This window comes from Coregonus lavaretus (genome assembly GCF_964263955.1).
Source record: "Coregonus lavaretus genome assembly, chromosome: 18".
Classification (NCBI taxonomy): Eukaryota; Metazoa; Chordata; class Actinopteri; order Salmoniformes; family Salmonidae; genus Coregonus; species Coregonus lavaretus.
In genome coordinates, this window is record NC_140005.1 from 40,850,568 (window position 1) to 40,859,656 (window position 9,089).

At 42.0% G+C, this 9,089-nt stretch overlaps 1 protein-coding gene across 2 annotated transcripts; it reads left to right on the top strand.

The window, feature by feature from the left end:
• Positions 1-200: 200 nt before the first annotated feature.
• LOC311145934 (dnaJ homolog subfamily C member 5-like) lies at positions 201-8,185 on the top strand. 2 transcript variants are annotated; one of them, XM_084182331.1, is made up of 5 exons: positions 201-383; positions 1,419-1,549; positions 4,573-4,786; positions 5,094-5,244; positions 6,916-8,185. In XM_084182331.1, exons 2-5 carry the CDS (start codon positions 1,434-1,436, stop codon positions 6,969-6,971), a joined length of 537 nt encoding a protein of 178 aa, XP_084038457.1. In that variant the 5' UTR covers positions 201-383; positions 1,419-1,433; the 3' UTR covers positions 6,972-8,185. The 2 variants fall into 2 exon arrangements, with proteins under 2 accessions (XP_084038457.1, XP_084038458.1); XM_084182332.1 differs by lacking the exon at positions 201-383 and having other exon boundaries at positions 1,374-1,549; positions 6,916-8,179.
• The last annotated feature ends 904 nt before the right edge of the window (positions 8,186-9,089 follow it).

Consider the following 9,089-nt stretch of genomic DNA (forward strand, 5'->3'; position numbering starts at 1 on the left):
ACATGCGCGCGATGGCTAGTCAGCATGTTACAGTTACATGTTATACTGTGTGTTCCTTTTCCGTATGTCGCGGATAGAAACATATGGCAAAGATTCTATGCACATGGCCGCAATTACGTTCCATTACAATGAGAGCGCGTGTGTGATTTTATGCGCAAACCCGCCACAAGCTAACCCCGTGACTACAAACCGGAATTGGCAGGCTATACTTACATTTTCTACTTCCTGCATTCACCGGCAACTTTTGTTTTGGGAGGGAGATTGTTTCTGTGAGTCTACACTTGTTATTTTTTTTTATTGGCAATTGCGTCAAAGGTAATTGTGCCACAGACACCACCAAATTCTAGGGACACCAGGAGACTATCGACCCCCGTCGAAAAAAAGTGGGTAGAATGTGTGTGATTGTTTGGTCTTATACATTTTACTTCCTCATGCATAGTTTATCTAAACAATTGAAAGTGTAACTTTCCCACAATCTGTTTCAGGATCAGTCTTTAAAGGTGGATGGATTATTGTATTTTTTTCTCATCGATGTTTTCATTGTCTCAAATTAATAAACTACAGAGGTTCATTCAAGGAGCATGCATGATCGAGTGTGAATGGTTATGCGGTAGGTCAGTAGGTGGGGTGGGGTTAGCCCGGAATCTGTGCGTTAGAGATGTCGACTGTTGCATTACAGACCAATATAGTCTTGTAGGCCTTCGTAAATCCATGACTCTTACATTTAACATGCAACTCACATAGACCTACACATAATAAACCATAGGCCTATAATTAATGAGAATAGAACATAATGCCCTGATATAACAGTAATAATCACAATAGGCTTGGCAACCTCTCACTGGCTCAACCAGGAGATGGTAGGCAAGGCTCAGCGACCAGGAGATGGTAGGCAAGGCTGCCGCAAATATAACCATTTAACACTAGGTGAGCTGAGAGCTTCATATTGACTCAAAACGAATTTACTTTTTGAAGTACTCTGCCATTTTTAAAGTTGTCTCCCCGTCCTTGACTTTTCCTAAATAAGTGTAACACACTATCTTTTTAGAATCTTAATATCCCAAGCATAATTTATGTTATAAGCAGTCATCCCCCCCCAGCTAAACTCCATTTGGTGAGTAACGAACATATTTTGACATAATAATGCTTGCAGAGCTGTCTAATGGGAGTTTGAATCTGAGCTTCCAGGGCGTTAAAGAAGAGACAGGTCATACTTATCGTCGACATCTCTAACACACACTGGCACCGGGTGGGGTTAATGCATAATTGAAGGGGTGAAATGCAGGCTGGTGACAGACAGAAAGATAAGTTGGCAAATTGTTTGCATCATTGTGTCATGAGCTAAAACACAAGCAAAGTCTATGATCTTTCACAATATCCTCATGGCATACCTGTCATAGCTGTTGTATTTATCACAGTTGCAGGTCTAAAACATGGCGGAACCAAACCAAAGGCCTCAACGTAAGATGTCCACCGCAGGTGACAGTCTATACAAGATACTAGGACTGGAGCAGGGGGCATCCGCAGAAGAAATAAAGAAGGCATACAGGTATAAACGGGACCTCCTAAACATTTTATGGGCCTAATCATAGAATTACATATAGAATCCCTATTAATTCAATATAATGTCTGTGGGCCTAGTTGTAAAGATTTGTAATTTAACTTTTAAAATGTATTACCATTTATTGTGGCATAAACAATAACCAGTCATGATGTTTTTATCTGATTGTCAAACGATCACTTCAAAGGGCTCCTTTACTAGGCTACCCGCACATGTTCATCCACTGGCAACATATTTCCAGCCTCCAAACAGTGGTGAATGAAAGAGACATCTGTTTCACAAAACACCAAAAAGTGTAATGACATTTGGCGATTGTCATTAGGCCAGAATTTATGGGTCCACTACTGTCTGCGTGCGTCTCTGTGTGGCCCACTCATCTCTGCCTTGGCAAAATGTCAGCGTTCTTGTCACATTTTGGAGTGTAGGCTATACCAGTTGCCTGTTTTTCATGTTATTTTGGCATTAATACGTGCCACATATCAGTTTGCAAACAATGTAAAATAAAAATCATTGAGTTAATAGAACCTCCATACAAACATGGTCTCTTTTTTGCTTTCTTGAGGAAGTCAGCTCCAAAATAATAATAATAATATGCCATTTAGCAGACGCTTTTATCCAAAGCGACTTACAGTCATGTGTGCATACATCTTTACGTATGGGTGGTCCCGGGGATCGAACCCACTACCCTGGCGTTACAAGCGCCATGCTCTACCAATTGAGCTACAGAGGACCACAAAATGCAGGTATTTCAGCCTAGCTTAGTGCTTCCTGTGGTGGTGGGGCAGCCAGCGGAAAATACAGAGCCTACAGGTTGGTAATGGTCTCTAGTTGCGCCGTGATTGGCTCAGTGTTCTGTCACTCATGGGGACACTAGTCACTGCCAAATCTACCGGTAGTGCTTGAAAATTCAAGCCCCTTGGGTGCTGCCATAGAGTTACATTAGAAGTGCCCATCCAAGAAGGCTCAAGGTCATTGGCCACAGATACAATGATGTCAAATCACGTTATATCTACAGTAGCTTTGATTGGACTGATAATTTCAACATCATACTTTCAAAATGTTAGCTAGCAGTCATCATCATGAATCAAGTCGACAATATACTGGCAAATCTTTTTTAATCCTTGTCATATGAAGATAAATAAGAGAAATTATAGATAAAGAGTATCGGTGCTCATCGGCCATTGGACATAAACAATACACAACAAGTTGGAAATTGCAAATTCAACAATAAGTGGTTTGGAAGGAATCAGTGTCTAACTGCAAGCATTGCAAAGCAATCACTAGCCTGCTATTCAGTGGAGTGGGTGTGTGGTCCCAATTCTCAGTTTAAGGGTCTCTTTTCCAAGCTTAAAATGATAAACATTCAACATTGGCCATGCTGTCAATCCAGCATGATTTCTGCCGCGCTCAAAACAACTTTTAACTCAGAACTGGGAAATCTGACTTCAGTGAGTTCAAGACAACTGAGAACTCAGGAAAAAACGAGCTCCGACTGGGAAAATACGTTTTGAACGGTCATCCAACTCAGAATTGTAAGTCTGGAACTCGGGCCTCTTTCTAGAGCTCCGTCCTGAAGATCACTGATGTCATCATGGTTTGACCTTGTTTTTTTACGAGTTCCCAGTTGTCTTGATAACAAAGTTTGATGACAAAATTTGCCCACGAAGGACCGCCACGCCTGTTCAAGTGAGCAGAGCACAACAAGGTGAGTCCAGAAATGTATTGTATGCTGCTGCATAAATGACGTAATATGCCAGAGAGATATGTATACTGTAGCTAAGAAAGTAATACTAAGTGTATGTTGTGTAGTAAGCTGTTAGTAGCCCATGTGCCTCACCGTAATAATTTGGTCTATTTTCCTCTTAATTACGCCTACTGTTCTGACTTGGTGGTGCACATGTAGCCTATAACCTGTTTTAGAGAAATGTAATCATCAAATATTGTAAGAGCTTTCATTGTCTGCTTATATGCCCCCTTTATTTATCCTACGGTTCTGACTTGATGTACAGGGAGAACACTGTAAGAATGGCCCATGTTATGAATTCTGTCGCTGTACATTTCAAAAGTGCTGAACAAATAGTTATGTTGACTACGTCCGTCCTAGCTCGCTCATTAATGTCTTAATCGAAATTATGGATTGCCTCTTATCCGCTTGTCGTCCCCTTATGCCATAGTTTGTACATCTCAATTGTCAGTAGAAACAACATTTGTTTAAGCAAGTCAGCCATATCAGCTATGTTTTTTTAAAAGGCAGTAAATGAGGCAGAATTAATTGTTTCACTGTCAGACAAGGCTCCGCTGATAGCCAGGTGTAGCAGTGGTAAGGTGTTAGGGCCTACATAAAGCTGCCCCAACAGTTTGTGGGCACCGTTTGTCAGCGTTATAGTGCAATGAATGTATTGTTTAGTGTTGTGTTGTGTAGTGGCTTTGCTGGCATGCATCCCCCAAAAATTATTTTGTTTGCCCTACCAAGATTTACATGCTAAAATCGCCACTGGGCTGTACCACCCGCTTTCAAGTACATTAGCTCATTTTTCATGCCTCTGACATGCGGTAATGATAAATAATGGTGTAATAGCCTACCGTTTTCTTGACATTTTGATTAAATTATTGTGATAGGCTCATGTTTTACCGGTGCGTACCCCCACTAATTATTTTGCCGGACCGTATCGCCTTACTTTCACCACTGGTTATAAAACTCTCAACCACAGACAAAAGCTTTGAGAAAGACTACAGAACAGTTAAAAACGCATCTGTTTTCTTAATGAAAGCACCATTAACTGAAACTATAGCATAGGCTGTCCTTACTCTTTTTGGAAGTATCTAGTAATATTAATAAAAAAAAATAGACATATTTGCACACTGGTAACCTGATCACCTGCTCTGTGGTTTTTGCAAATGAGGTCAAATGATTATTCTCTTTATTTATAAACTCAAACTTTCCCAAAAAGTAGAACACGACTTTCAGTTTCCCTGTGACAATATAAATAAAAGTCTCCTCCTCCTCCCAGGAAACTAGCACTGAGGCATCACCCTGACAAGAACCCAGACAACCCAGAGGCAGCTGAGAAGTTTAAGGAGATCAACAATGCCAACTCCATCCTCAACGACGAGACCAAGAGGAAGGTCTACGATGAGTACGGCTCCATGGGCCTCTATGTGGCTGAGCAGTTTGGAGACGAGAGCGTTAAATATTACTTCCTCATGCACAAGTGTTGGTTTAAGGTGAAAAGTATTTTAAGGTTATACACATTTTCATACGTATACACTTTGTAGATGCTTATACCCAAAGTGACTTATTATACAGTGAGTGCATACTGTACATTTTTATTAAGTGTATGTGATCCCCTGTTAGAAATGAACTCATGACCTTGGCGTTGCTAAATTGTACTGAATGTTAATCATTAGGGTCATTAGGGTTCACAGAAAACAAAAATTGGGTTATTATAGTTTTCTAACACTTACAAGTGTATGCATGACAACTCATGTCAATTATGCCCTGTGTGAAACAAATTCCTTCTTTATTTTCCAGACCCTGATGGTGTGTTGTGGGATCTTCACCCTCTGCTGCTGCTGTTGCTGCTGCTGTTTCTGCTGTGGCAGGTGCAAGCCACTGGAGGAGGAGCACGGATACGTAGACCCAGACGAACTGGAGGCTCAGATCAGAGCTGAGCAGGACAGGGGTGAGTGGGGCAAGGCCTGGGGGGAGGTGCATGAGGGAGTACTAGATGGTCCTTTAAGTATTAGGCAGAGGCTGCGGATCCATAGGTAACCGCCTCGACCTGCCCCCTGGATCCCTTTTCCCAGAACTGAAGATCCGAATCCCGTTCGTGTGGTCTCCCTCCCTTCACATTTCTCAATGTCAACCGTGAATGATAATTCTTCAAGTTTTACCGGTGAAACGTCCATGCAGCATCTACATACCAACCATTTGATCTCATTCAGTTTCATGGGGATATGCATTTAGATCTTCTTGAGTTACACAGTGTTGTTTCAAAGTAGCCTACAGTGTTGTTTTGAATGATGTACAGTGAGCGGATTTTAGAGCAGACGGTGTAAACAAACTGTAGCATAGCCTACCTGTGTTTAAAGCACATGTTTTGCTACTGGGGCATGCTGTTGAGTTTTGGCCACTTGAGAGAAAAATGCGACCAATCGCACAATCATCCTAAAATCTCATAAGGAATTAGGTGGTGTTTTTTGTCTTACAGTAACGTTATACTATGCTATTATATTCGGTTCTGTTATGTTGAATACTAACATTATGTGATTTTTGCAGACATTGATTCAGCTTTGAGCTAACTTTATTAAACGAGCACCATTTGCCACCAGTAGCCTGTTGTCTGCAAATGGTGCGTAAAGTAGAGAATCCCGCACATACGCAAAACCTTTGGGACCTTTAGCCATCGGGAAGAAGGGTCCAGAAAAGTCAGATCCGCAGCCACTCCATAAATATTATGTCTGTGTGGGTCAATGAGGTAAACAATACATCTTTAGAAGCTAGTTTTAGAATCCGCCTCTTTGTTTAGAGCAACCAGCACATCACTTTTAAGATGGTTCCAGTGCACTATAACATGCTGAAAGTGCTGAGACTATAATAATAATGACTCAGTCAGGCCCTAGGGCAGCCTCTGGCAACTCAGTTGAAACTCCAAACTAGGTTGGCTTTAACACTCTTTGTGCATTTTGTACACTGTATTACGTGCTTACTGCTTACACCTATTGATTAGTGCTATTGTGGGCTATGTACTGTAGCAGCTTATTAACCCATATGCTTCTGTTTTGTTCTCTTTTGGCAATTGAGCTTCGAATGTGCTCAGTAACTCTAACTGTGCTCTAACTGTGCCAGTGTGCTTATCACTGTGATTGCTTTTGTTGTTGGGAACTTTCTTTAGTCTTGCATGCTACAGCTCTATCTAAAAAGCTTGTCGTGTCCCTTCACACCACTAGCTGAACTAATGCCAATACTTTCCCCCATTGCCAACCATGCGTTCTTGTTACTGTTTGTTTGTGATGTTGACATGATTAAGGCAATGCTTTCGTTCTGTTAATCAATGGCTGTGTTTACACAGGCAGCCCAATTCTGATGTTATTGGCAAAACGCTGATCTGATTGGTCAAAAGACCAATTAGTGGAAAAAGAATGCAGCCTATGTTTACAAAACAGGTTTTGAAAATGTGGATTATCATTACTAAAAGGAAGGGTTGGTTAAAAAAAGCAGAATACACATTTTCATTTCATATGGATTAATAAAAGTTTATTTTTCTAATAGGTAATTGCTGCCTGCTTGTGTCCTGGCTTGGCCTAGAAGAGAAGAGCTCAGTGAATTAACAGTACATCTGTTCTCCCTGCAGGTGAACATGAACCCATTGTGATCCAGCCTCATACTGCTGATAATGAGAAGACCTAGTCCGACCACGACCAGTCTGCAGCCAAACCGCTCTGACCCAATACTCACCGCAGCGGACCAGTAAGAACCTGTCAGCGAGGCGGTTTCCCATAGCCTGGTCCCAGATCTGTTTGTGCTGTCTTGCCAACCCCTATGGTCATTAGGACTTAGCAAGACAGCACAAACAGATATAGGACCAGGCTAGTCTGCCCACTCTGGTTACTCCCATCTAGGGTTGCAAAATTCTTTCCCAAAATTCACAGGTTTTCCTGAAATAAGGAGGGACTAAGCAGGAAATCCGGAATCCTCCATCCAGGATATCTAGAAAACCAGGGAATTTGACAATACTGTGATCAATTTCTGTGGTTCCTTTTTTAATCAGTGGCAGGTGCTTAAATCATGCAGTCGACCCACCGTACTATATGTGGCCAAAGCCTTATATTTGGATATACACTCAAGCAAAAAAAGAAACGTCCTCTCATTGTCAACTGCGTTTATTTTCAGCAAACTTAATATCTGTAAATATTTGTATGAACATAACAAGATTCAACAACTGAGACATAAACTGAACAAGTTCCACAGACATGTGACTAACAGAAATGGAATAATGTGTCCCTGAACAAAGGAGGGGTCAAAAAGTAATAGTCAGTATCTGGTGTGGCCACCAGCTGCATTAAGTACTGCAGTGCGTCTCCTCCTCATGGACTGCAACAGATTTGCCAGTTCTTGCTGTGAGATGTTACCCCACTCTTCCACCAAGGCACCTGCAAGTTCCCAGACATTTCTGGGGGGAATGGCCCTAGCCCTCACCCTCCGATCCAACAGGTCCCAGACGTGCTCAATGGGATTGAGATCCGGGCTCTTCGCTGGCCATGGCAGAACACTGACATTCCTGTCTTGCAGGAAATCACGCACAGAACGAGCAGTATGGCTGGTGGCATTTTTTGAAATTATTTTTTTATTTCACAAGTTCTCATTTACAACTGCGACCTGGCCAAGATAAAGCAAAGCAGTGCGATAAAAACAACAACACAGAGTTACACATGGAATAAAACAAAACATACAGTCAATAACACAATAGAAAATCTATATACAGTGTGTGCAAATGTAGTAAGTTATGGAGGTAAGGCAATAAATAGGCCATAGTGCAAAATAATTACAATTTAGTATTAACACTGGAGTGATAGATGTGCAGAAGAAGATGTGCAAATAGAGATACTGGGGTGCAAATGAGCAAAATAAATAACAATGTAAATAACAATATGGGGATGAGGTAGTTGGGTGGGCTAATTACAGATGGGCTGTGTACAGGTGCAGTGATCGGTAAGCTGCTCTGACAACTGATGCTTAAAGTTAGAGAGGGAGATAAGTCTCCAGCTTCAGAGATTTTTGCAGTTCGTTCCAGTCATTAGCAGCAGAGAACTGGAAGGAATGGCGGCCAAAGGATGTGTTGGCTTTGGGGATGACCAGTGAGATATACCTGCTGGAGCGCATACTACGGGTGGGTGTTGCTATGGTGACCAATGAGCTAAGATAAGGCAGGGATTTGCCTAGCAGTGATTTATAGATGACCTGGAGCCAGTGGGTTTGGCGACGAAAATGTAGTGAGGGCCAGCCAATGAGAGCGTACAGGTCACAATGGTGGGTAGTATATGGGGATTTGGTGACAAAATGGATGGCACTGTGATATACTACATCCAATTTGCTGAGTAGAGTGTTGGAGGCTATTTTGTAAATGACATCGCCGAAGTCAAGGATCGGTAGGATAGTCAGTTTTACGAGGGCATATTTGGCAGCATGAGTGAAGGAGGCTTTGTTGCGAAATAGGAAGCCGATTCTAGATTTAACTTTGGATTGGAGATGCTTAATGTGAGTCTGGAAGGATAGTTTACAGTTTAACCAGACACCTAGGTATTTGTAGTTGTCCACATATTCTAAGTTAACACAGTGTCCAATGAAGGGCCAGATGTATGCAAAATGGTGTCGTCTGCGTAGAGGTGGATCTGAGAGTCACCAGCAGCAAGAGCGACATCATTGATATACACAGAGAATAGAGTCGGCCCGAGAATTGAACCCTGTGGCACCCCCATAGAGACTGCCAGAGGTCCAGACAACAGGCCCTCCGATTTGACACATTGA